The sequence below is a fragment of the Oncorhynchus mykiss genome, chromosome 12 (genome assembly GCF_057628025.1).
Source record: "Oncorhynchus mykiss isolate SJ-2025 chromosome 12, ASM5762802v1, whole genome shotgun sequence".
NCBI lineage: Eukaryota > Metazoa > Chordata > Actinopteri > Salmoniformes > Salmonidae > Oncorhynchus > Oncorhynchus mykiss.
Genome location: NC_143033.1, coordinates 89,668,425 through 89,696,419, shown reverse-complemented (window position 1 = coordinate 89,696,419; position 27,995 = coordinate 89,668,425). Strand labels below are relative to the sequence as shown.

The 27,995-nt window shown below is 42.0% G+C and overlaps 4 protein-coding genes across 5 annotated transcripts; 2 read left to right on the top strand and 2 right to left on the bottom strand.

Moving 5' to 3' along the window:
• Positions 1–6: 6 nt before the first annotated feature.
• LOC118936509 (cerebellar degeneration-related protein 2) lies at positions 7–14,811 on the bottom strand. Its single transcript, XM_036938926.2, has 7 exons — positions 14,545–14,811; positions 12,353–12,465; positions 7,529–7,677; positions 7,182–7,358; positions 4,283–4,588; positions 3,931–4,198; positions 7–3,723 (listed from the first exon to the last, which is right to left on the bottom strand). Exons 1-7 carry the CDS (start codon positions 14,624–14,626, stop codon positions 3,454–3,456), a joined length of 1,365 nt encoding a protein of 454 aa, XP_036794821.1. The 5' UTR covers positions 14,627–14,811; the 3' UTR covers positions 7–3,453.
• An 87-nt stretch (positions 14,812–14,898) lies between these two features.
• Positions 14,899–19,956, top strand: LOC110538732 (solute carrier family 68 member 1). Its single transcript, XM_036938925.2, has 8 exons — positions 14,899–15,455; positions 15,891–16,205; positions 16,338–16,634; positions 16,769–16,891; positions 17,098–17,252; positions 17,500–17,583; positions 18,061–18,204; positions 19,091–19,956. Exons 1-8 carry the CDS (start codon positions 15,243–15,245, stop codon positions 19,230–19,232), a joined length of 1,473 nt encoding a protein of 490 aa, XP_036794820.1. The 5' UTR covers positions 14,899–15,242; the 3' UTR covers positions 19,233–19,956.
• Positions 19,538–22,198, bottom strand: LOC110518428 (immunoglobulin superfamily member 6-like). Of its 2 annotated transcripts, XM_036938929.2 has the most exons (6): positions 21,822–22,198; positions 21,327–21,668; positions 21,059–21,159; positions 20,852–20,902; positions 20,395–20,505; positions 19,538–20,157 (listed from the first exon to the last, which is right to left on the bottom strand). In XM_036938929.2, the coding sequence occupies exons 2-6, from the start codon at positions 21,661–21,663 to the stop codon at positions 20,107–20,109; spliced, it is 651 nt and encodes a 216-aa protein (XP_036794824.1). In that variant the 5' UTR covers positions 21,664–21,668; positions 21,822–22,198; the 3' UTR covers positions 19,538–20,106. The 2 variants fall into 2 exon arrangements, with proteins under 2 accessions (XP_036794824.1, XP_036794826.1); XM_036938931.2 differs by lacking the exon at positions 20,852–20,902 and having other exon boundaries at positions 21,822–22,186.
• LOC110538737 (ER lumen protein-retaining receptor 2) lies at positions 21,668–27,917 on the top strand. The gene is made up of 5 exons (XM_021625699.3): positions 21,668–22,529; positions 23,846–23,946; positions 24,393–24,551; positions 24,693–24,945; positions 26,630–27,917. The coding sequence occupies exons 1-5, from the start codon at positions 22,439–22,441 to the stop codon at positions 26,662–26,664; spliced, it is 639 nt and encodes a 212-aa protein (XP_021481374.1). The 5' UTR covers positions 21,668–22,438; the 3' UTR covers positions 26,665–27,917.
• Positions 27,918–27,995: the final 78 nt, after the last annotated feature.

Genomic DNA, 27,995 nt, shown 5'->3' with positions numbered 1-27,995 from the left:
ACCTCTGGCACAATTATTTTTTTTATTGGTTCACTGTAAGCACGTGTTAGTCATCATGGAGAACACTTGTAATGCTGATCTATGACATCTTACTATATAGGCTGCATTAATTACAGTTGTATATTACTATGAAATTGCCATTTGTAATAGTTCTCATTTTCATTATATCAAAGTATAGAATTAACAAATAGTTCAGCCAAATAATATCATTTCAAGTTGCAATTTGATGTAAAACACAAAATGGAAGTCAAGTTTGAGTCTCGGTCCAGGATAAGTAACGTCATAATGGACCCTGGTCGTAGAGGGAGAAAGGGCAACTTGAAGTCCACCATTGTTGATGTACAGCTGCATTTTGAACCCAGAGACTGTTACGGGGTTTATTCAAAACAGAACAGTCATGGAGGTGATGTGAATCTACAACAGAGAACATAGACCAGGGGATCAGTTAGAACTTGTTCTATCTTCCTGTTCTGAATAACTCCCGAAACAAAGAAGTAGGCTTTAACAGGTCATTCCTCAGCTGACCATTTGGCTACTGATCATCTAATCCAGATGGTATTTTCATCTAATACACACAACTCTAGTCCTGCTGCTTTTATGTATCTCCTTGTCAACATATTATTTATATTCCTTACGTCTGCCCTGAGACACCAAGTAGACAAGTATTTTGAATGGAGCAAAAAGGAAGTCAATATTGACAGGCTTTGTGTTTCTACTTTTCAGTCCATCACAAGTAAGAAACAGTAAACCCATCTGGCATACCAGACACCGAGAAGCATTGGACTTGAGATGGAAAAGATATGTATTGATCTGACCTCTTGTTCTTGGTTATCTGAAGTGTCTCAGTGTCTGTATGACCGACTCCACTGCGCCTACCCTCATTTGTTGTGGTCTAAAGGCAGGATATTGCTGAGCAGAGAACCACCAGTCTACCATATTTAGGGCTTTGAGATTAAGCACCTTTGGTTGAGGGATCCACAAATTAAAAGACAACTCACTGCAACCTTAATCATATATCTTCTTTTTTCTGTTGTGTTAACACATCCACTTACAAAAGTTTCACATTCAATTAAGAAGCACCTTATCATACTTTGAACCTCAGTGTCAGTCAAACTCAAAGCCAATGAACTTCTGAATCAGCATTCGCTACAACAACAATCACATTATAGATCTGGAATACAGTGACAAATGACAAATATTAGCAGAGAAATAAATACCATCTCATCGTCGAAATAATTGTCAAATACATTTTTTTTTTAAAAAGTATTTAAGTGTCCATCGGTCAGTGCAAAGCCGCGATGTGTCCTGTTGGCAGAGGTAGCTATAGGGACACACATTACACAAATGACCATGAAACAGTGAGAACAGACTGGGCCTTTTCCAGTGTTCACTTATGATTCTCTAGTATTACAGGCCAATCTATCTATAAATCAATGTTGACTACTATAGGCCCAACCTCCATAAATACACTACATGACCAAAAGTACAGGAATACCTGCTCGTCGAACATCTCATTCTAAAATCATGGGCATTATATGGAGTTGGTCCCGCCTTTGCTGCTATAACAGCCTCCACTCTTCTGTAAAGGCTTTCCACTAGATGTTAGAACATTGCTGTGGGGACTTGTTTCTATTCAGCCACAAGAGCATTAGTGAGGTCAGGCACTGATGTTGGGCCTGGCTGGTAGTCGGCGTTCTAATTAATCCCAAAGGCATTCGATGGGGTTGAGTTCAGGGCTCGGTGCAGGCCAGTCAAGTTCTTCCACACTAATCTCGACAAACCCTTTCTGTATGGACCTCACTTTGTGCACTGGGGCATTGTCATGTAGAAACAGGAAAGGGCCTTCCCCAAACTGTTGCCACAAAGTTGGAGGCACAGAATCATCTAAAATATAATTGTATGCTGTAGCGTTAAGATTTCCCTTCACTGAAACTGAAGGGTCTAGCCCAAACCTTAAAAAACAGCCCCAGACCATTATTCCTCTTCCACCAAACTTTACAGTTGCCACTATGCATTGGGGCAGGTAGCGTTCTCCTGGCATCCGCCAAACCCAGATTTGTCCGTCGGACTGCCAGATGGTGAAGCATGATTCATCACGCCAGAGAACGCGTTTCCACTGCTCCAGAGTCCAATGGCGTCGAGCTTCACACCACTCCAGCCAACGATTGGCAATCTTACGCTCCCGTCATGGAAACCCACGCTCGGTCATGGAAATTTCATGAAGCGCCTGACGAACAGTTATTGTGCTGACGTTGCTTCCAGAGGCAGTTTGGAACTCGGTAGTGAGCATTCGGCGTTGCCGTCCTGTGAGCTTGTGTGGCCTACCACTTCGCGGCTGAACCGTTGTTGCTCCTAGATGTTTTCACTTCACAATAACAGCACTTACAGTTGACCGGGGCAGCTCTGCCAGGGCAGAAATTTGATGAACTGACCTTTTGGAAAGGTGGCATCCTATGACGGTGCCACATTGAAAGTCACACAGCTCTTCAGTAAGGCCATTCTACTGCCAATGTGTGTCTATGGAGATTGCATGGCTGTGTGCTCGATTTTATACACCTGTGAGCAACAGGTGTGGCTGAAATAACCAAATCCACTAATTTGAAGGGGTATCCACATACTTTTGTGTGGAGATATAGATATATATAGTGCATCTATAAAGTACTCCATCTTGTCGAGTACTCTTAAGTTGGCATAATAAAAAGGTACACAAATGTAGTTAAATCTATAATTTGGCAATATGTACAGTGTGCACAAAAGGTATGGCTCCCACGACAGACTTAACACTAAGTGGATTGAACACAGACTGCTAGATAGTCTAAGCAAGTCCAAGATCTGTACAGTGGTGGTTCTGTACGTGGTAACAGCGTACAAACAAACACTTTCAAACCCAGCGTAGGCCTACTCATTAAGCTGCAAGACCAAATCTATGGTACATACACATACCATTCTAATTGCTATGGTTACTTGAATTTAGTAGAAAACAAAAGAATAGAAAAACCCTGGTTGCTAATATTACTGCACCCATTGACTTCAAGTGAAGAGGTGGTGCCATCTAATCGAGCTAAATGAGGCATAAGAGCAGTCGGATGCTAAGAGGTGATAGCATCAGGACTCAAACAATCCATTTATCAACCTTTGACCTGGAAATGTTTGCGTCAAAAACAAACTTGTAGATAAGGATGGAAAGTAGTCAAAGGGATGGACGGTAGATAAGAAAAGTGCTTATGAAACCATCGGAGCGTGTCGAGGTGATAGCGTTGACAGGATTGAAGGAGACAACAGGGCACATGTTGTATAAGAGGTACAGGTGTTAGTGCACGTGCGCGCACACACACACACACACACAAAACACCCTTTGGAATCTGCTATTTGAGGCCCTCTCCTATAGCAATATCCTATTGAGCAGTCCATTCAAAGGTGCAGAAAGAACAAATACTGCCATCATCCCCAGAGTCAATGACCCGGACTCGGCCACTTGTTCTCACTTAGGTCCTCTTTGGTCTTCTGGATGCAGGTGAAGATCTCCTGGAAAAGGGCCTTGTACTCCGGCTGAGGCCCGTTGTCTTCGGGGACAGCTGGGAGCCCGATGGAGGTGGCCGAGCTTGAGAGGCGCCGTTGGGGGTAACTGACAGTGCCGTGGGAACTGTGGGGTGTCTGCACGGCCTTGTGACTGAGCCCGTCTGCCCCCAGCTGGCAGCGCCGCAGAAGCTCCTCGTATTTGACCTGCAGGAGGCAAACGTTCAGTCACTCATCGGCAACTTTCCACACTGTATAACAAACTCAAATTACTGCATAAAAATGTCATTTGCTTCACCTCCTAGACCTTTTGTTTGTCATTCTTATTCAGAGGGCACATCGTAGACAAATGGAAATAGTTTCACCCTCGGTCTTTGTGTTGATTATGCAATAATGAGAAATGAAAACCTTTACCTGCAGTGCACTATACTGGGCGTCCACCTCATTGAGCAGGGAGATTCCTCTCTGCTTCACCGCCTCTGCTCTTCTGATACATGTACGTTCATGCCCCCGCCGGATGTCGTCTGCTAGTGTCCCCTTCAGAACACTTTCGCTGTTGCACCTCTGCAGGCTGCGCCTCCCCTGCTCCCCCACTTCCTCCTCCTTTTGTACCAGACTGGGCTTCTCCTCTGGGGCGAAGAAGACAGTGTCAGGCAGCAGTAGCCGGTCAGGTCTCCTGACGCTGGTGGAGTAGAGTATTGTCTTTATTATGCCGAATATACAAACAACATGTACCAAGTATGATTAGAAAGTGTCATGATCGTACCTGTTGGCGTAGTCGGCCTGCCACAGCTGCCGTAGCTCCTCCACCTCTGCCTCCAGCTCCCTCTGCCTAGCCCGGCAGCCCTCCAGCAGGGCCAGCCGCTGCTCCAGAGCCCCGTTCTCCCTGGCAGTCAGCTCAGTCTCCTGTTCCGCTGCCTCCCGCTTCCCCCGCTCAGAGGCCAGAACAGCCTGCAGGGTCTGGATGGAGCGCTGGAGCACAGAGTTCTCCTCATCGGGGTCTGGGTCCTGACAGGACTCCTTCCTTGCTGGCCAGGAATGCTCCACACGCAGGCTCTCATAGGCCATGTACCTGGGACAGGGAAAGGACTAAAGGTTCAACACGATGGTGAATGTGGTTATAGAGGCCTGTTTTTTATCATGTACAGTACCAGTCAAAAGTTTGGACACCTACTCATTCAAGGGTTTTTCTTTATGACTATTTTCTACATTGTATAATAGTGAAGACATCAAATCTATGAAACAACACATCTGGAATCATGTATTAACCAACAAAAGTGTTCATAAAATATATATTATATTTGAGATTCTTCAAAGTAGCAACAGTTTGCCTTGACAGCTTTGCACACTCATTCTCTCAACCAGCTTCATGAGGTAGTCACCTGGAATGCATTTAAATGATCAGGTGTACCTAGTTAAAAGTTCATATGTGGAATTTCTTTCTTTCTTAATTAATGTGTTTGAGCCAATCAGTTGTGTTGTGACAAGGTAGGGGTGGTATACAGAAGATAGCCCTATTTGGTAGAAGACCAAGTCCATATTATAGAAAGAACAGCTCATATAAGCAAAGAGAAACAACAGTCCATCATTACTTTAAGACATCAGCCAATGTGGAAGGTCAGTCAATGTAGAAAATTAAGAACTTTGAAAGTTTCTTCAAATGCAGTCGCAAAAACCATCAAGGGCTATGATGAAACTGGCTCATGAGGACCGCCACAGGAAAGACCCAGAGCTACTTCTGCTGCAGAGGATAAGTTCATTAGAGTTACCAGCCTCAGAAATTGCAGCCCAAATAAATGCTTCAGAGTTCAAGTAACAGACATCTCAACATCAACTGTTCAGAGGAGACGGAGTGAATCAGGCCTTCATGGTCCAATTGCTGCAAAGAAACCACTACTAAAGGACACCACTAAGAAGAGACTTGCTTGGGCCAAGAAACACGAGCAATGGACATTAGACTGGTGGAAATGTGTCCTTAGGTCTGATGAGTCCATATTTGAGATTTTTGGTTCCAACCGCCTTGTCTTTATGAGATGCAGAATAGGTTAACGGATGATCTCTGCATGTGTGGTTCCCACCGTGAAGCATGGAGGAGGTGGTGTGATGCTGCTTTGCTTGTGACACTGTCAGTGATTTATTTAGAATAATTCAAGGCACACTTAGGAACAGGAAGAGGAGTTAGAAGCTATATGCTCTGTGTTATGGTCCCAAGGACCCATTGATGTGGGGTTGATTAACCAGCATGACTACCACAGCATTCTGCAGTGATATGCCGTCCCTTCTGGTTTGAGCCTAGTGGGACTATCCTTTGTTTTTCAACAGGACAATGACCCAACACACCTCCAGGCTGTGTAAGGGCTATTTGACCAAGAAGGAGAGGGATGGCGTGCTGCATCAGATAACCTGGCATCCACAATCACCCGACCTCAACCCAATTGAGATGGTTTGGGATGAGTTGGAACGCAGAGTGAAGGAAAAGCAGCCAACAAGTGCTCAGCATATGTGGAAACTTCAAGACTGTTGGAAAAGCATTCCAGGTGAAGCTGGTTGAGAAAATGCCAAGAGTGTGCAAAGCTGTCATCAAGGCAAAGGGTGGCTACTTTGAAGAATCTTAAATATATTTTGATTTGTTTAACACCTTTTTGGTTACTACATGATTCCCTGTGTTTTATTTCATAGTTTGGATGTTTTCACTACTATTCTACAATGCAGAATATAGTACAAATAAAGAAAAACCCTTGAATAGTAGGTGTCCAAACTTTTGACTGGTACTGTATGTGCTTTATCAGTGGTTTTGTATTGCATGCTAAAACAGGCTACTAAACTATGTGTGTATGTTAGTGTGTGTATACAGGCTAGACTTAACCTCCTCTGAAAGATTTATCTGCAGGGTATTATGTCCGAAAAGCCTTGGCCCAGATTAGGTGGTCTGGGTCTGGGTGACCTGGGGACGCCCAGTCAGCACACGGCTGATAATGGCGGTAATACATAGTCATTAGACTATGGACCCATCTCAATAGTCAAGTGTCTCTCTGCCTGTCTCCTTTACTTAATATGTACTGAAAGGGAATACACAGTATGCAGATCACTAGAAGGGGAAGAGATGAGAAGAGGCTCTATGACTGCTGGTTTGACACCATTGATGATTGATAGTGCAGTTTCTATAAAAACTTTCAGAAAGGCCAGACGCACAATTCCTGGAATGATGTACTATAACTTGGCCAGTGACAAACATTCAGGCTAGCTGAAGTAGAACATTCCTTTCAAGGCACATGCTTGTTACTGTACTTTAAAAATAACATTTATGGTAACTTCCTCTGTTTATTGTTTGTTATTGTGTTCCCTCTCTTAGCATGCACATAATCTCCAAATTGTTTAGTTACTATAATCCGAGTGCAGGAAATTAGTGTTCACGGTGACCATTCCCACTGCAGAATAAGGCCAGCTCATTTGGTTTCCATCTCCATCTACTCTCTTCTCAGCCTAGTCTTGGTTTGCATGGTTGAGATGAGAATTAAATTGATCAACATTGATTTGAGCTGAATAAAGCTGAACACATCTGGTTCTGTGGCGGAATGGATGTTTTAGACTAACAATAACATTAGCGGTTTGTTGGCACCAGGTTCAATTGCACAGCTGCAGGACACATACATGCACATACTCACTTGTCTTTCTGCAGGTCATACAGCTCCTTGAGGCAGGACACACTCTGTGCGCCGAGATTGTGTCTCTGTTCGGCCAGTTCTCTCCTGCTCCGGTCAGACTGGGCTGTCCTCAGCTCCTCCACCTGGGTCTGCAAGTCCTCCATGTGGGTCTCAAGACTGTTGATCGTTTCTGTCAGGCTGAGAGAGAGGACAAGCATAGAAGTGGTTCGAATTACTGAGCTTTGTGGAGAAAATTAATTTAGCCAAAACCTTGCCTCTTAGTAAATTTGGCATCTAAGTTTTTATACTGGGGGTAAAAATGTTTACAGCTACTATTTTCAGAAAGGAATCAAAGTCCTGAGTCTCACCAGTTGATCCTCTGCTGGGCGACGCGGTTGTCCAGAATCAGCCTGTGGTTGCCCTGCTCCAGGTCTCTGGCCGCCACATCTAGCTGCTCGTATACCTTAGCATGCTGGTCATTCATTTGCCTCAGCAAATCCACCTGCTTAGTCAGGTACTGGGAGGAGGTCAAAGGTAATTGCCATTGAAATAGGATGGATAGAACAGTTTTTGGGTCCACTAATAGGGTCCAGCATTTGTCAGGTGATAGAGTTTTTACTGTATGTAAGTATTGATCAAGCATTTAATTATGGTTCCATTATGACTGCTACAGTATGCAAGTCCTCTCATTCTTGTAATTCGATTCTCAGAACAATGATCCATTACGAAACAGGTCAGTGAAGAGGACCAGTAGCACCGAACACACTTTTGAACTGGCAAAACACTGTGGCTTTGTGACCAGAATACTTTATGCAAGCATGGAGCTGGGACATATACCACTTAGCATTATCAGGATGGGTCACTGCCACTTGTTGAAGGACTCCTAAGTGATCCCCGTGTGCCCTCGAATTTAGGCTTAACCATCACGACTAATTCAAATCATTAGATTTTGATATTAACTGACTGGCAGACGAGGCATAGGAGGATAAAGCCCTAACCCACATCACTCAGGGATCTCCTTCAGAGAGACACTTCAGTTGAAAAATACATCAATGGAACTTTGAGCTGGTTCAATTACATGTGAAAGATTTATTTAATTATTTTTTTCACCTTTATTTAACCAGTTAGGCTAGTTGAGAACAAGTTCTCATTTACAACTGAGACCTGGCCAAGATAAAGCATAGCAGTGTGAACAGATAACAGATTTACACGGAGTAAACAATAAACAAGTCAATAACACAGTAGAAAAAAAAGATAGAGTCTATATACATTGTGTGCAAAAGGCATGAGGAGGTAGGCGAATAATTACAATTACAAGATACTTTACTGATCTTGCAGTCAAAAATGTACAAAGATCTTAAGAGTCCAAAGTGAAAAACAATAGCAGTGTCACAATACTGACAGATGAGTAACACAGTCACAGTAGTTGAATAGGTGACAATAGTACCTTGAACTTTACATATCTATCTAACCATTACCTGAAAATAAAAAGCCTATATTCCTCTGTTAAAGGATCCAATCCTTTTTTAAATTTTTCACCTAAAATGACATACCCAAATATAACTGTCTGTAGCTCAGGACCTGAAGCAAGGATATGCATATTCTTGATACCATTTGAAAGGAAACACTTTGAAGTTTGTGGAAATGTGAAATTAATGTAGGAGAATAGAACACAATAGATCTGGTAAAAGATAATACAAATAAAAAAACATGCGGTCTCTTTTTGTTCCATCATCGTTGAAATGCAAGAATAAGCCCATTACATGACTTAGAACTCTAGGCGCAATTTAGATTTTGGTCACTAGATGGCAGCAGTACATGTGCAAAGTTTTAGACTGATCCAATGAACCGTTGCATTACTGTTCAAAATGTTGCATCAAGTCTGCCCAAATGTGCCTAAATCGGTTAATTGAAACGTTTAAGTTCATAACTGTGCACTCTCCTCAAACAATAGCTTGGTATTATTTCACTGTATTAGGTACTCTAAATTAGACAGTGCAGTTGGATTAACAAGAATTTATGTCCTGGAAAATGTCCTTGTTACTTACAGCGTCATGCTAATCACATTAGCGCACGTTAGCTCAACCGTCCAGCGGGGAGGGGCACCGATCCTGTAGAGGTTTTAACCCTCTAGTCTAAGACCTCTGTCTTGACGTTTAACCCCAGGATGTCCGACTATTACTGACTGTACCAACTGTCCCGTTCTATTTTAATTACTGGAGAGACCATCTAACTGACAGCAGGTCAACAAAGGACCTTAAAATTCTTTACAGTGCTTATTATGAGGCGAATGCCTTCAGTGCTTAGAATTGTAATCCCATGTATCTGACCATATCTATATGTGGTGTCTGTACCTGGTCTTAGGCTCCTCTTGGGCTATTCCACGGTAACAGAATGGTGGTCTGTGCTGTTTGTGCCGTCTTTCTGTTACCAAACGTTGCCTCTGCACTGTTCTTCAAGTAAACGTGTTTTTGTAATTTTCTGTGGAAATTGTTAAAAGTTGTCCTTGTACATGAAGTTGTACGTTTCTATTTTTTTAACTTTGCGATCATTGGTTTTTATTTTACGTACATTTGAAAGTGGAAAATTGGGAGTCTCAGCATCATTCTGTTACTGTGGAATTGACATTTTTGGTTAATGTTAAAATCCCCTGTGGTTGGTTGTGTGCTGAACGAACACGTTTGCACCTGAACACCCTTTGAATGCATCACCTGTTTGTGTGAACTCGTTGAGACTGCTCACCGAACACATACTGCTTGTTCCACCATGGTCGCCCAAAGCTAGCACCTGCGCAGTGCACATATTTGCTAATCTTTGTACAGATCTGTTGTTCATACTTGTTTGTTTGGAAATTACTGTACAAATCAGACCTGTGCCGCATACCCGGCGCCTATAGCGCAAGTCGACCCTTGTGAACAAGCAAGGAGTTCATACTTAAGTGGTCACTAGTCAGGATGATGGAGGAAAGGCAGAAAGGTCTGATACCAAAATGTCATGTTGTTTGTACCACCACCCTAAATGAGAACAAGTGTGTGTGTGAGTACTCAGCAGGATACATCCCGTGAATATAGTGAGGGTACTATTAGGCATCCCCAAAATGTAGGTCGTTAAACACACCATCATATATCATGAGGTGCGAGGCAGGAAAGAGCATTTGCACACCAAGTTCTCTTAGGCTATGCTGTCTAAACACAGCCTTAGATACTCTGTGTTGAGGCAGGATAACATCAGTAGTAACTATGTGAAAGTTCACTACCTTGACTAAGCCTTTGGCTACTGAAGGAAGCATAAAGCCGTTGGCCACTGCTCTCCTTACAGTGAAAGGTGTCCTAAAGGTGCCTTAAAGATAGTTAGACAAATACCTGTCCATGCAATGCACAATGCCAAGGACCAATTAAGTCATGAGCTAATCCAGACAGGCTTTCACTTGATCCCATTTAACAAGAGGAAACTAACGATCGGAAGAGCCTGACAAGAAAAGAGATTTGGGGGAGAGATTTGTCAATGTGGACTTTCGGCTCCCATTGGTGGACTTGCTGGTCTGTGCGTAGGGTTGTTTCCTAATGACGTCATACAGTTGAGCTAAGCTTCTTATTGCTTTTGAACACCGAAGTCCTGTTTTTGTTTACATACAGGACAGGTGCCATTCCTTCGGAAAGTATTCAGACCCCTTGACTTTTTCCACGTTATGTTACAGCCTTATTCTAAAATGGATTAAATACAAAACAAACAAAAAATCCTCAGCAATCTACACAGAATACCCCATAATGACAAAGTGAAAACAGGTTTAGACATTTTGGCAAATGGATTCAAATAAAAAAAACAGAAATACCTTATTTACATAAGATTCAGACCCTTTGCTACGAGACTCGAAATTGAGCTCATGTGCATCCTGTTTCCATTGATCATGCTTGAGATGTTTCTACAACTTGATTGGAGTCCACCTGTGGTAAATTAAATTGATTGGACATGATTTGGAAAGGCACACATCTGTATATATAAAAAGGTCCCACAGTTGACAGGGCATGTTCGAGGCACAGATCTGGGGACGGGTACCAAAAACAATTCTGCAGCATTGAAGGTCCCCAAGAAAAGTGGCCTCCATCCTTAAATGGAAGAAGTTTGGAACCACCAAGACTCATCCTAGAGCTGGCCATCCTGCCAAACTGAGCAATCGGGGGAGAAGGGCCTTGGTCAGGGAGGTGACCTAGAACCCGATGGTCACTGACAGTAAAAGGCACATGACAGCTTGCTTGGAGTTTGCCAAAAGGCACCTAAAGGACTCAGACCATGAGAAACAATATTCTCTGGTCTGATAAAACCAAGATTCAACTCTTTGACCTGAATGCCAAGCGTCACGTCTGGAGGAAACCTGGAACCATCCCTATGGTGAAGCATGGTGGTGGCAGCATCATGCTGTGGGGATGTTTTTTAGCAGCAGAGACTGGGAGAATAGTCAGGATCAAGAGAAAGTACAGAGAGATCTTTGATGAAACCCTGCTCCAGAGTGCTCAGGACCTCAAACTGGGGCAAAGGTTCCCCTTCCAACAGAACAATGACCCTATGCACACAGCCAAGGACAAGTCTTAAGTCTCTGAATGTCCTTGAGTGGCCCAGCCAGAACCCAGACTTGAATATCTCTGGAGTGACCTGAAAATAGCTGTGCAGCTGTGCTCCCAATCCAACCTGACAGAGCTTGAGAGTAAGAATGGGATAAACGCCACAAATAGAGTGGTGCAGAGTCGATATCAGTGCTTATGAACTCAGGGTCGTTACACTACTGAGAGTCTGAATACTTATGTAAATGTGATTTTTTTAATTTATTTTTTATGAATTAGCCAAAATTGAAAAAAATAAAAAAATAATGTATTTGCTGTCATTATGGGGTATTATGTATAGATTGATGAGGGGGAAAAAAAACAATATGGTGAATGAATGTAGGGCTACTCCAGTGGTACAGTATCTGCAAAATTGTCATTTATTAACAAGCAATATTCCAGCCACAGTGACCTTCAGAGCAAGGTTTAAAAAGTGATTAATTCATATTACACATCTTATGTTGCCGACTGATTCTAAATCAGTGGGAAAAAATGTAACCTACAATGTGGTGTGTGTGTTTGTATTGTAAGCCTAGTATGTAAGCACATACTAGGCTCTCAGTGGCCTAGTATGATTATATTTAGACTAGCTACCTCAATCTCCTGCAGCTGCTCCTGGTTGGTGGAGTACATCTGCTGTAGCCCCTGCTCCAACTCATGGTTCCGGTCCAGCAGGGTCTTACCCAGCTGAGCCGCCAAATGGAGATCTGTAAATAGATACACGCAAACAAAACACATTTATTGTACATGTAACAGGGTGGTTATGTTTCCAACTTGCCTCTAAAGAAAGGTGCATTTAATGTTCAAACATTCTTATTGGTTGGTTCAATTCCGATGACAATAAGGCGTGTTGTTATTGGCCCCGCTTTCAGAAAGGGGGAGATCGCGAACGTCAGGTCTCCCCAGTATGAAAATGTGACGCAAGGGGTAGGTCACGTTCTGAATACTGTTTTCTATATTTTACAATGTGTTGCTGATTTATACATGTGTGGGTATATGGTACCTGTTCGGGATTGAGTGGCTTTCTGGGATGTGCTTTGGTATATGATTGCTGTATATAAATAAGTGTGTTAGCTAGCATGCACCGATGTAATGGTCACATACGCCCACTGCTAACAGATGTTTTCATGCTACAGATTTTACCATCGACAGCCATCAACATCATTAAGTCCTGCACAACTAACGTGCTGTTTCCTATTTAACTACAGATAATAAATAATGCTCAACTGGGACCCCTGGCTGGGGTGATTTATTTGGACAAAGCACAACGCAAGGAGAGTCACTGTGACATATACACACACTAAACATGGATCAGTTCACACTTTCACAAATGTGTACACATAGTATGTTAGGCTCCTTCAGTCCAATATTGGGCTAACATTACTCCTTTTAGTCCAAGGTCCTTACATGTTCTGTTTAAAGGTGAATTGGCTCTGGAAGCCAAAACAGCCAAAAACTCAATCTAAATCAATTCTCAATTGCAGTATGGTTCTTGAAACATAAATCCCTCTACTTTCATATCACATCAATATTATTTCCAAATGCAAAATACACACAGATTTAAGAGGTTTTAACACAGTTGCAGCCGACAGTATTTTTCAGTGACAACACGTTTACACACGTGTTCGGAGACGCAGATAGCTAATTTGCACAGGTAGTCCACCTGTTTTCTGTAAACAAGCACTGTAACATGGAAATATGGCTGTGTGGGAACCCTAACAAAATAAAGGTGTATCAATTTAACCTTTTGTTTTGTATAACGAGAACGTCTAGCAACCCAAAAGGTTGCGAGTTCGAATCTCATTGCGAATAACTTTAGTATTTTAGCAACTTTTTCAACTACTTACTACTTTAAGCTACTTTGCATGTTAGCTAACCCTTAACCCCTTTAGCCAACCCTTCCTTTAAACTAACCCCCTAACCTAGCTAACGTTAGCATCCTAGCCACCTAGCTAGAATTCGTAACATATTATATTGTAAAGTCATAACATATTGTACATTTTGTAAATTCATAACATTACAAATTATAATTCAGAACATATTAAACAAAATGGGTGATGGACATCCACAAATTAATACATAATATACGAAACGTATCATACTAAATGGAGTGTATTGGATTTACATACAGAATAATACAAAATGCTCTGAGACCAGGTTGCAGCCAGCCACGTAATGTAATGAGTGTCATGATCAACAACATACAGGTAGGTGCACAATAATCATGCAGTACACATATACATGCAAATAGTGCCCAAACAAACCACAAAAACTGTAGCCTGCACACACAAAACACAACAATCAACACATGGGAAGTGACAGCCTCAGGATATCCTGGCAACAAGAAGGTTCTCAGTAATTCTCAATATACTGACTGTGTGAGTGTCACAAGAGTGTTACCATTTACAATAAGATAATGTGTTCGATACAAATCACTCATTTTGTTGAGACTTTAATTTAAAAAAATGTGTTTTCAAAATGGAATGGATGTGGGTCTATGAAAAGTGTATCCTTTGAGACTTGCGGTTGCAATGTTGGCAATTGCATGTCTGCCACTGAAAATGTAAATCAGCCTGCGTGCAATAACCGTGAGGCTATTCACTGATTTTGTCTAGGACAGTTTAAAATAACCTTGTAATTATTTTCCAATCTGTAACCTCAGATGACTGTAGAATAGTGGAGTTGTATTGCAATAGGAGGCTGGTGATTGTTCCCTCTCAGCTGCGGCTGTTTAGGACGCATCCAAGCTATCCCTCCCTTCAACGCCCGCAACACAAGTCTCTTACCGTGCTCAAGGTCCTGTTTGCCATACCATGGCTCCTCATCCTTGAGCTCAAACTCTTCCTCCACTATCATATCGGTCAGCATTTCCACTGACAATTGTATTCCAATAGAGTGCACGCTCCACCCGGCAGAATCGTAAAACACCGGTGTGATAAACAGCCTGGAGTGACCAGACAATATCCTCTGGTGTCGTAGTCCGGTGTCTTTCTGCAGCAACGTGGCAATCTGCGCAGCCGGAGAACGAACTCAGCCCCTAAGTAAAAAGCAACACTACTTTTTTTAATGACAGTTCATTGACCAATAATTAGAAAGTAGGTGGGACCAGAGCACCTTTTTGTCCAATGTTTGTTTGTTATGGTTGGATTATTGCCCCGCCTATTTCCGCATTTACAGAAACGGGTTTGATAGCTGCAATCGAGGAGAGGAGCATAATGTTGTTATTTTATATTAACACATAGTTGTGATTGTGTATTCATCAGTGAGGTTATCTTAATTAGTATTTGCAAAGTCTGTTTGCTGACCAAGCTGAAATAGTAGAAATCCTGCGCTCGACTGCAGCACTTTTGCCATGGAATATGAATAGCTGTGAACTCCGTTTCTATAAACTCACCTTTCACTCAAGTGACACTCGACTCACTTTGCAAGTCTGTGGTAATTAGATCAAAGTGAGTAGCCTGGGGAAATTAAACCACCACCAAGCATGACCGTGGAGAAACCAGCCGCAGGTGTTCGCACCTTCGGCGGCCTGAACATCCTAGGGCACCTGGCGAGTCTGGGGGCTCACCCCGCCGCCGTGGCTTACTCCATGACCACCCTGGGAGCAGGCATGATGAACAGCATATTCAGCTTCTACTATGTCAAGCTGTTCCTCAACAGGTACAAGATATCAGAAGGAGCTTTCCATCAGTCACAAGTGAGTACTGTACTACAGTAACAGATACTGTAAACTTTATGAGAGGCAGGTAGCCCAGTGGTTAGAGTGTTGGGCCAGTAACCGAACCACATTATTATTTGTTAAACAGCAACAGTAGCCTTTGGGCCATATGACTATGGTGCACTTGTGTAATAATAGGCCAACATTGTGCACTGCCCAATAATAGTATGTCAATTCAAAATGGGAATAACTGGCTTGATATGTCAATGCTCAATGGTAGTGAGGAATGTATGTACAATGGTATTATTGGCCATGCAGCTTGCTCACACTTTATTAAGTGGAACGAACAACACATGACAGCATATACAGTCCTTTGACATGTGTAATTTGGGCAATTGTGCAATATTTGCAACTTTGAGATACACATTTATATGCAAACAAGACAATAATTATGTCATCCCTTCATCTTGACAGGTGGTGTACATGGTGTGGAACGCAGTGAACGACCCTCTGTTCGGCTACCTGCAGGATAACTCCCACGTACCGTGCTGCTCTCAACGTCGTCTCTCCATTCTGTATGGTGCTCCCTTCTATGCAATCGCCTTTCTGCTCGCCTGGTTTCCATGGCGAGAGTACGCCCCCGGCGACTGGATGAGCGGCGTCCACCTGATGGTGGCGTTGTGTGCGTTCGACGGGATGCTGACGTTTGTGTTGCTGGCGCAGTGCGCCCTCTTTGCAGAGATATCAGGCCACCACCAGAGCAGGTTGAGACTCATTAAATACAACCAGGTAGGAAAGGGAGGTGTTTTGTGTAGTGTTTTTTTACATGTTTCATTTTAGCCTGTATATGGTATTTATTTTGTTGTCTGAAGTCAGTAAAGTGTTCTCACGTTTGTCTCCTCTTCCCCCTCCTCTCCCCAGGTGGCGTCACTTATAGGTTCCTCCAGTGTTCTATTCTGCAGCCTCCACTCCCAGAACATGGATGACTTCCCATCCTTCCAGGGCTTCACTGTCCTGGTGGCCGTTCTGGCTTGTGGCTGCATGATCTACACAGGCCTACACAGCGAGAGCCGCTTTGACACCAAAGGGTCAGCACAGAGGTCAAACTACCAAGGTTCTGGCCAATCAACTCTTTCCTTCTCCTTGGTGACCTCTATGACCTTGCAGATCCTGACCAATAGGGACTTCCAGCTCTTTGTGCTCATGAACTTCTTTCAGGTCAGAGAAAAAGACTTGGATACAGCCACTGAATGGGGGCACAGAATGTGGTTTGTTCTGTTAATGGGGACATGTGAGTGTGTACCACAGCTGACCATTGCATTTATATTTCCTATCCTTTGCACTTTTTCCAGGTCTTCATGGTGGCATTCTGTAATAACTTCACTATGATCTTCGCCGAGCATCTGATACCCCCAAACGTGCTTCCGTCTCTGGCCAAGAGCTTCATGTATGGAGCTGGCTTCATCTGTCCTCAGGTAACATACCACAGCTCAAAACACTTTATACTGAGTGGAGGGAGTCACTAACCTCACTCAGCATCACCAATGTATTGCATTGAGTGCGTTGCCAAGTGCTGACCACACACTAGACCACCTATTTTATAGCATTGCCTCATTGATTTATTCCAATAGTGTTACTTACTGTATCTTATTGTCATCTCTCTGTGGTGCATCTCTCTCAGTTGGTTGTGCTGAGCAGTCAGAGCCTGCTCCACAGCCTAGGCTACTACAAGATCATCCTGCTCACCTTCTACGTGGAGGCTGGCATGGCTGCCGTCATGCTGGTGCTGGGGCCACATCACTACTACATCCTGGCATTCTTCCTGACCGCTAACATGTAAGAAGTTATGTTATGGTATTGTCATTGTAATGTTATTATATCATCTATTTATATGTTATTGTAGCCACTGGCATTAATGACAGTAAATTTCCACATATATCAATGTCAGTTATGTAATTCAGTAACATGATTTGCTCCATGAGTTGGATATACAACAGGCCATTTTACAACTGTTTGCTTTATCATACAAACACTATTTAATTGTAAAAAAAAAAAAATATATGGTCTCTTTGTCGCCATTAAGGGTCCTTGTCCAGGCAGCCTTCAGTCTGTTTAACCTGCCTCTGGCTGACATTATCGACTCAGACCTTCAGAGACACAAGCGCAGGTAAACCCAGGTCTGCTGTGTGACAGCACAGTTATAATAGTGCCACATCAGCACACAGTGACCTCCACCCGCCCAGCCATCCATTACAGATAGACAGAAATAGAACTACTCTCTCAGGTGTGTTCTGTAGGCTAACACTGAGCTTAATTGGCAGTGCTACAGTACCTAACAGCCTCCCTTGGAAGGGCACCTACCTAACATTACAAAAGTAACAGAGGCTGTATGTTCTTACAAAAGGTTACAATCAATGTGCATCTCTGTAAGTCACGTACAGTACACAGACAGGAATGTAAACACAGTGACGGAGATAAACACTAGCAAGGGTAGAGCTAAAAGCGCTTTGAGCCCTTGATGGAAAATATAAATCCAATCATTCCAATCCATGATTATTATTGTCATTGTTATATCCTTATGACGTCAAAGTAAGTGGATCAAGTTTTAAAGCCTTGTTGTGTCCTTTCCCTCTGTCCTCTACAGCTCCCCCCTCTCCTCCATGGTGTTTGGGACCAATGCTCTGTTCACTAAACCAGCCCAGTCTCTGGCTCCTATGCTGGTGGTCTCCATCCTAAACCAGTTTGGCTATGAGAACCTGAAGGACGCTGGGAGGGATGCAAACCCCAGGTAAGGGCTGCTGGGAGGGATGCAAACAACCGGTAAGGGCTGCTGGGAGGGATGCAAACCCCAGGTAAGGGCTGCTGGGAGGGATGCAAACCCCTGGTAAGGGCTGCTGGGAGGGATGCAAACCCCGGGTAAGGGCTGCGTCTCAATAGTCTTAAATGTCCACTCCTTATCTCCTTTTTGTTAATTGTATTATTGTGGTGAGTACTGAACAGGTGAAAGTGAATTCCCTGTAGACATCCATTTTGCTTGTATCTGATCTGTCTTCAGATAAGTGAGGTGAGGAAGGCACTTTAGACTATCAAGGACGACCATTTAAGATCCTGTTCTGTGTTTTGCATTATTAGCTATAATCCATGTTTGCTCTGCCAGCATGCAAATTAACTTTAGCCTGACAAAACCAGTCTTACTGTTACGGCCTAGTGTCTTTTGGAGCTGTAGGAGTAGGAATTATCTAGGATTGGTTCACTGCCAGCGAGTCACCGGCTGAATTAAAGCAGCATTTGATTCATTTCAGGTGCCGATATCACACATTGTTATCCGTAGATGTAATGTTTGACAACTTGCTGGGGTTAAAGCTTGAACTCTAATGTTACGCTTACTGAGATGACTGCTTACGCCCCCTAGTGGTGAAATAGCTACATTGACATGTTACATTAATTGTGTCAGTGAACCCATGGAAAGCAACTGCATTTATTCTACGACATGGTAGTTAATTATCCGTTACTTTAATGTATCTCTATCATAGCATTATTAGATGTAATTTTTATGAATTGTCTTGATACACAGACACACTGGTTGAATTCATGACAACACATTTCCAGTAGCTCCTCTATATCTTGTAACAGATCCTGTACTGTCTGAATAATGTTCTACTCCTCCCCTGCAGTGACTTGGAGGCCCTCCACACCACCATGTTCTACCTGGTGTGTGTGGTGCCCATGTGTATCGCCGCCCTGCAAGTCTTCGCCTGGAAGCCCTTCTCAATACGCAGCAGTCACACCGTGGACACCATGTATATCGACGGCTGAGTCACTCAATTTATGCTGTTTATGAGTCACTGTCTATGCTGTCTTTTAAGACTTGATAGGTTGCTGCAGCACTCCTAAAGGGAACATGGGTGTGTAATGGCCGGAGGGTACTGCAGAAGAAAACACTCCATCTGTATGTGTTTGTTATGTTTGTCGGTGAACTTGTCTGGTGGTAATGAAGGGAATGGTACTGACCTTAACTCTGGTAGCAGGAGCACAGTACCTGAGTCTGCTATTACTCTATGCAATAATATTATGTTAGTTACTGTGGAAACTGTATGACTGAGGGATATTGTAGCATCAGATTACTTTCACATAGTTTATTAGTTTTCAGACTTTGTTCTCCAAACAAATTGAATGTAAAACAGATATTTTCTTTGACATTGTGTATACTACATACTGTTATCATGGGACCTGAACCATTGTGATGTTGTGCCTTTGTCTAAATAGTTAATACCAAACAAACATGCTATTACTTGTCATTCAAATGATTTGCATTCATTTGTTGGGGAATGTTTCCTACGTGTCCTTTTACACTGTTTCCATTTAAAAACAATACGCCTTCATTCAAATAACTTGCACTGTTATTTACGTTGACTTTTCAAACTGAAACATGGACAAAAAAAATGTGGATATTCAAATAGGTGAACTTCAGATTCAGTAGAGGGACTTCTGTTTTTCTTTCTGATTAATTTGAAGTTTATCAATAAATCGAGATTGTTTTTGTCTGGTTACTCTCTTTGGTTAAGCTAAGGGTCAGTTTTAGATTTTGGTTAGTCGTTTTGCAGGTCAGCAGTGTCCTTCGTTTATAGTCTCCCGCCTGAAGATCTGTGTAGGGAAGTAGCTGTCATTAGTGGTTCTTCTTTTTGTTGAGTCACTGGTTTTGGTAAATGTCCTCTGGATGGTTGGAGTGGGGGCTTTCAACCTGCAAGACGATTCAGTTGAGTTTATCAGCTGTAGAGTCAACATGGTGTAGATTAGATGTGTTGATAGAGAACAGTTTGCTTAAGAACAAGGTGTGATTATTTAGTCAATTGAAAACCGGTTGATATAACTGAGTCATAACATTAACATAAAATCTAAGCACTTTCCTAGCCTCTCTCATACTTATTAGGAAAGCCAATAAGCCATATTAGGAAAATGCAATGTGACCATCCCGTACCTTGTTTTGAGCAGGGCCACTGTGGTTGGGGTTTTTCTTGTTACTTCGTAAGTTCCTCTTACCGTACAGCTCTTGCACAACAGCACCAAACTGTACTCGAACTTTATTCTTCTGTAAGAGAGAATGAACAGCAAACAAATTGGTTACATCCCAGTGGTAAATAACAACTAAGAAGTGTTGTATTTCCTTGTCTTTCTGCAATGTAAACATACATTAAAGTCTCAACATTGTGAGACTGAGGATTTTACTAGGAATTTACTGAAGAGGAATACCCCCTCTTACAAAACAATGATAGCAAGGGCTTAGAAATAGAGCTGTTCCTTGTTTAAGACATTGGGCTTTCCACAACATGGTGAAACTAAATATTGAGAACACATTGCACATTGTGCTGGTATCAAGTATTCTGTAAGACATCATGAACAACTTCAGTGAGGCAGTACAAAAGAGAAGACTGCACCTGGATGTCACTCTTCTGTGTGCCTCTGCAAACGGCAATGTCTTTCCCAGTCTAGTGTAGAATGAGCAGGTTAGAATCCAATGTAGACTAGATGATTATGATGGTTGCATGATTGGTCAATATATTTTGTGCTCTGTTACATCTCAAACAACAACCAATTCATAATGATCATTATATGCATGTATCTAGAGTAATACAATAGCTTACCTTCTTACGAATGATCAGAATCAGTATTGCCAGACTGTACAAGACTAACAGGACAAACAGCAGCCACAGCAAAACATGCCAGGCCATCTGCACGCCCCTCTCTGAAAGCACACAGGAGAACTGGCACTTCATATGGTTGTAAAGGCAAAACTTGAGCAGAACTGAAAAGTCCCACTTGCTACCCCAAACACTCTTACCCATAGAGATACATTAAATTATGAGTAATAATTTCAAATGACACATGTTCTTTTTAATTCTATGCTCTTACCTCTCACCACCAGCGTGGTGCCCTGCCCTATCTCCTGTGCCCCGCTGCATACCACGTCTCTAAACAAGGCAGCACAGTGGTACACCCCGCTGTCATTGGCCTGGAGTGAGTTGATATTTAGGCTGTTTCTCTCCAGGCTGTATTTGTGTTGCTGGGTTATCAGATCGACCGAGTGGTGAGCGTCCTGCTTGAAGACGAACCAGAGGAAATCAATGTTCCTATTGGTATCATATGCGATGTTACAGGGGAGAGAGGCTGACTGACCCCCTATCCGCCAAATGATATCGTCTGGCTGGTGTAACGATAACCCTGGGGGGCAGTTTTCCTTGTTCTCCATGATGACTGGAGTAAAAAGAGATAAACGTATAATCATAAAGTTGTACTCTCAATCGTTATAAGTGAAGCTAATATGGAATCATAACCGTTTTAATCTGATATTTGATCACATTTAATTTAGCTGATATGATACATTTAATTTAGCTGATATGTTCTTACCGGCTGTCGAGATTAATTAGCGTGATAGAGGAGAACACTGACAAATCCGTTCTGATGAAAACATAATGTTGACACGATATGTGTGTGTGCGCGCTGTGATCTCATGACTTAAGTGTGCAATAGACAGAACAGGAAGATGGATGTTTTCACTTCTCTCAGTTTTCCTCCTGTTTACCAAGTATCTCATCATTATGTGTTTGGTGTTGTAATCCCAAACAAATTCTCTCACAGTTGTCAGTCAAAACTGTCTTCTCGTGTTGCAGCATCAGCGAGATGTGAGAATCAATCTGTTCGCTGATCTTCAAATTCAAGTCCCTGGCATGACAGTCACATTGCGTTTATTCAACTAGAAATTCTTACCAATGGAGGGCGTGTTTAGCACAGGTGTCACTCAAACCGCCGTATCCAATCCGAACCCTGCTGTGTAATTTACGTTTTTCTTACGCCCCCTTCCACGTCGACTTGCCCTATCGCCATATTTCAACTCGTTGCATCAAAAAAGGGATAGTGAAGCCGGTTAAATAAGTTAGCTAGAAAGCTAGTTTAAACCAGGAAAAAGTTAACAGAAGACTTTAAGTCATTTTCACCGGTGTCAAAAGAAGGCATCAGCTCTAGCAATGAACATCTTCAGGTTAACGGGAGACCTCTCTCACTTGGCAGCTATCATCATTCTCCTGCTGAAAATATGGAAAACCAGGTCGTGTGCTGGTGAGTATATTAGCCACTAAAATGTATATTTCTTCAAATGACTTGTTGGCTATGTGCTGTCTACTCATGTATTTAGTTAGCCGTCTGCCCATATTCCAACGCATCTAGTTAGCTGTAGTTTAGATCCCTGTAGACAGCTAGCTAACATGGATAGTATATATATTTAGCTGGTAGCTACAGAACAAACAAGCAACGAATGGCATTTTAAGTGCTGATCAGTGTGTATGTGTATGTATATATATATATCATGAAACATGCAGATCATGTTGTGTGCACTGGAGTGTTCGCTAGCTAGTGAGCTTGAATTGGTTGAATGTTAGCTACTTCACCACAGTAGCATGTCAACTTGCTAACTGTCTATTCTAGCGCGGCAACTTGGATTGCTCTGATTTTAAAGTAGCTACATGGATTATTGTTTAATCAAAGCCTTCATTGAATATCTGGTTTGCCACCTATGCAAAACATGTTAGCTACGGTATCTCATTAGCTAGCTACGTGTAACAGCCCAAATAGTCGACGATTTAAAAAAATCGATTGCTCATAAAGTGATGCAGGTTTGGACACTGTACCTTGCTTTCAGATGAGGCATTTATGAATAACTTTTGTTTAAACATCCCGTCTAGTGTCACCTTGTTTTCTGCAACAGTCTGGCATGCGAGTTCACTCAATGTAGCCAGGCGTTTGATTGTTAGATCTGGACTCTGACGTGGCATTCTTGAAAGTCTCACGAAATTAAATTCGGTGGCAAGGAATCAATGCATTCTCACTCAAAAGTAGTCGACACTTATAAATGTATGTGTCAAATTAGCTGAACACATCGTAAATTCTAAACACTCGCACACGTTTCTCTCATCAACCTTGTTTGCATCGGATTCATTTGCCTTTGAGGCATTAGGATCTGCTGTTTTTTTTCTAATACCAGTCACTGTAATATATGGAATAAATAAGATGTCTTGTGCACATTACGATTAGGCCTACATGGAGATGCATTAGTTGCAGAGTGATCACCCTGGTCTTGAGATGCTGCTGCATTTCTTGATGTAGTTTCAGCAATCAGACTAGACCCTCTAGTCAGACATGGGTTTGTCTCACTCACATTTCCAACTACTGTTGATAAGATACTATCACACTTGCAGCTCTCTGACTGGGCAGGGGCTTGCAAAGGAAGAAGGGGATTGCAAATTTCAGAAGTTGTGAAGGACTTGCCATTCTTCCAGAACTTGTTCTTGAAGTGATGCAAAACTAGAAGAAGAATTTCTTATTTCATTCCCAGGTCTTATCAGTCCTACTGTTGTTAAACTGGTTGTCCCATCCAGGTATCTCTGGGAAGAGCCAGATCCTGTTTGCTTTGGTCTTCACTACTCGTTACCTGGACCTCCTCACCTCTTTCATTTCCCTCTACAACACCACCATGAAGGTAAGAGGATGGCTGAGCCTTTCTTTCCTTCTCTCCATAGTATAGATTAAGTGTTAAGATTAAGTTGGGCTAGGCATAGAATCCCTTAGTCGTCTGCATAAGCAATTGACAATGTCCTCACCAAATCTCTCTGGGGGTTCTATCTGTAGATTTATTCTGGCCCTAGTCCTTATGAGAGACTGTGCTACTATTTTCTTCTCAGCACCATTTTATTTGACCTTTATTTAACTAGGCAAGTCAGTTAAGAACAAATTCTAATTTTCAATGATGGCCTAGGAACAGTGGGTTAACTGCCTGTTCAGGGGCAGAACAACAGATTTGTACCTTGTCAGCTCTGGGAGTTGAACTTGCAACCTTTCGGTTACTAGTCCAACGCTAACCACTAGGCTACCCTGCCGCCCTTAACATGGGATACATTCATTTTCTCCCTATACTCTTCTCTGCAGGTGATCTACATTGGTTGTGCCTACGCCACTGTCTACCTGATCTACATGAAGTTCAAGGCCACCTATGATGGGAACCATGACAGCTTCCGAATGGAATTCCTGGTGGTTCCTGTAGGGGGCCTCGCCTGCCTGGTCAACCATGACTTCTCTTTCCTAGAGGTTAGAGACATTTACATTACATATGAAGGAGAAGCCCCTAGTTGATGTCTACTTAACCTATTCCGCATGGTCAGTTGTGATAGAGCTGGCGGATGAGATTAATGGCTAATATACAGTGTTGTGTGTTTGTCTTTCTATCAGATCCTGTGGACATTCTCCATCTACCTGGAGTCGGTGGCCATCCTGCCCCAGCTCTTCATGATCAGTAAGACGGGCGAGGCGGAGACCATCACCACCCACTACCTGTTTTTCCTGGGTCTCTACCGGGCCCTGTACCTCTTCAACTGGATCTGGCGCTTTTACTTCGAGGGTTTCTTCGACATGATCGCCATTGTGGCCGGCATGGTGCAGACCATCCTCTACTGTGACTTCTTCTACCTTTATGTCACCAAAGGTGAGTGTCCACCTAAATGTCCACCTCTGATTTATGTTCTGCCATCTGTGTATTCGCTGTTTGACCATCTGGTATTTTATGTATGCGTAAGTAAGCTTTGTTGGAGTTTTTTTATTTATTTTTTTATTCAACCTTTATTTAACCAGGAAGGGCTCATTGAGATTAAAATCTATTTTTCAAGAGCGCCCTGGCCAAGATAGGCAGCATCAAGTCATTACAAAAAAATTACAGACAGACAACATGAAAAACTACAAGTAATCTAGTAAAAACCATTGAATTCACAAGAGTATAAAACAGCAAATTAAAAACATTGACAGGTCAGGGAATCAGCCTCAAAATCCTTCATCAGTGATTTAAAAACACCAATCGGGTGTACTTCCAGTTTAAAAGTATTTTGTAAGGTGTTCCAAGACGATGGCGCAGAGTACATATAAGCCCTTTTAGCAAATTCAGTTTGGACGTTTGGAACAGTTAGCAGGATAAAGTCCAGCGAACGAAGAGAGTACCCACCACATTTCTGAACAATAAAAATGCGCAAGTAAAAAGGTAGTAAACCCAAAATGGCTTTGTAAATAAAAGTCTACCAGTGACTAGAGAAGGCCAGCCAACCCTGGTATACAAAGTGCAGTGGTGCGTAAGGGTTTTGCAGTTTAAAATAAATCTCAAAGTGCCATGGTAAAGAGTGTCAATTGATCTCAAACACTGAGCGGAAGCATTCATATATAAAATATCCCCATAGTCTAGTAAAGGCATAAATGTAGCTGACACTAGCCTCCTTCTGGCTTCAAAAGAAAAACAGGCCTTATTCCTAAAATAAAATCCCAATTTCAGCTTCAATTGTTTTGTAAGTTGTTGAATATGCTATTTTAAAAGAGAGGCTGTCATCAATTAAAATTCCAAGATATTTATGAGGTTACAACTTCAATCTCCTTACCCTGACAGGTAGTAATAGGTGAAAGGTTCAGAGGTCTATTTCTTGCATTAGAGAACACCATTAGTTTAATTTTGTCAGTATTGAGGATAAGCTTCAATTGACACAAGGTATGTTGAACAGTATAAAAAGCAGTTTGCATGTTCTGGAAAGCTTTTGTAAGAGACGAGGCACAACTGTAAATAACAGTATCATCAGCATAAAAATGAAGTTGTGCATTTTGGACATTTTTGTCTAAATCATTTATGTGAATAAGAGTGGAGCAAGTACAGAGCCTTGGGGCACACCATTCAAGACAGACAATTTAACAAATATAAGCCCGTCAAATTGAGTGCACTGAGTTCTATCAGAGAGAAGGTTAGCAAACCATGCAACTGCATGCTCCGAAAGACCTACACTCAACAGTCTCTGCCTTAGTATAGCATGATCAACTGTATCAAAAGCCTTAGAGATCAATAAAAAGTGAGACCGAGTGCTGTTTTTTGTCAATGGCTTCAGTGATATCATTTTAAATGGCTGCTGTAATTGTGCTATGCTTCTTCCTGAAGCCTGATTGGTACATTGATCAAATAGAGTTAGTAAATTATTGATGTTTGAGTTTGTAGGACTACATCCTATCCTAAATGAGTTATAATCTATCTAGATACACTTTGAATGTTGTAGTACACAGGAGTCGGCACACTGCAAGGGAAATATAAATATATATATTTTTTTTTAATCATTGGACCCTCTGACATGTATCTCAATCCTCAGTGCTGAAAGGAAAGAAGCTGAGCCTGCCAGCATGAGGTTCAGACGGAGACCCCGTGTCTTCCAGCAGACTCAGGGTGCGTGGAGATGACATCACAGAACCCCGCCGAGCAAGATGCCTGAGAGACAGAGCGACTCAAGGGGGAAAACACTAGTCTTCTTCATGAATAACTTTGAACTGGTAAACAACAAACGGCTCAAACTGAATGAGAGGTCATCCCAGGTCTTCACGCAGTCATCAGATATCTATTTTTAGCATATTGCCTTACCTCTTCTCATTGCTGTTCAAAAAATAGACATGTGAGGTGTGCTCTTTGATGGCTCAATATGCATTGTATTGATTAGGGTTGACTCAATACAAAGTACCATGCCAAACTTCAAAATGAAATACAAAAATGTAGTCTTTATGATTAAGATGGAAACGATGTGTCAAGGAGTATTATGTAATGATTTTATGTCTTGCTATTTTTTCATACATTGTTTTTACATGACTGTACCCCCTTGGCCAATTTATTATTCACAACTACATTTACTTGTGTTTTGTAGGTGCTCTTTCATTTGGATATCCCAGTTTGCACTCCTCTCTTGAAAAAGTAATCCTGCAAAGCCCACTTCTGGGTTCTTGTGTTTATAGAACCCTTTGCCCAATATATATATTTTTTTCCAGTTGCCCTTTTTGATATTTTTGGTAAAATTCCCTTCACTGCAGTTGTCAAATTTGAAAGCATAAATTCTTCATCTTGGTGTCCTCCATTTATGTACATACTTGCCTTTCTAAGATGAAGTTCCCATCTTAACATGATACATATCACCTTTCACATCCCCAACAAAAAGAAGAGTTTATTGCATTACTTAGGCCCAGGCTCAGCTTGTTCAACATTGGATGATTGTAAGTAATTTAGGGGTCCGTATCAGTAAATGTGCTTCCCGACAGGGCTATTTGGTTTGTTTTCAATGCAGTCATAGACTAAGGTTAATTTGATTGAATACTGTAATCACCTTACATGGTCAGTTTGTTTAGCTGTTTAAATTAAGATGCAGTTATTTGTCACAGAGGTAAAAAGACCCATTGAAATATACATGATATTCTAGAACAGTGTTCAGGGGGAATGCGTGTGAGATATGGTGTTTGGTATAGATGCATTTGAGTTAAATGTTGAGATTTGACCCATTTTTCCAGCTAAGTAAACCCCTATAGTCTTTTCATTTGTCATTCCTATAGCTTCTTTTGTTTTAAGTTGCATGATAACTGTGATACAACCTCGCCTCCAATAAACTTTTTATGAAAAAGTACAATTTTACCTTGTTAATGTGAAACACCACCTATGTACAGACAGCTAGAAAAGGATTAGGCAAAAAAATGGTAAGT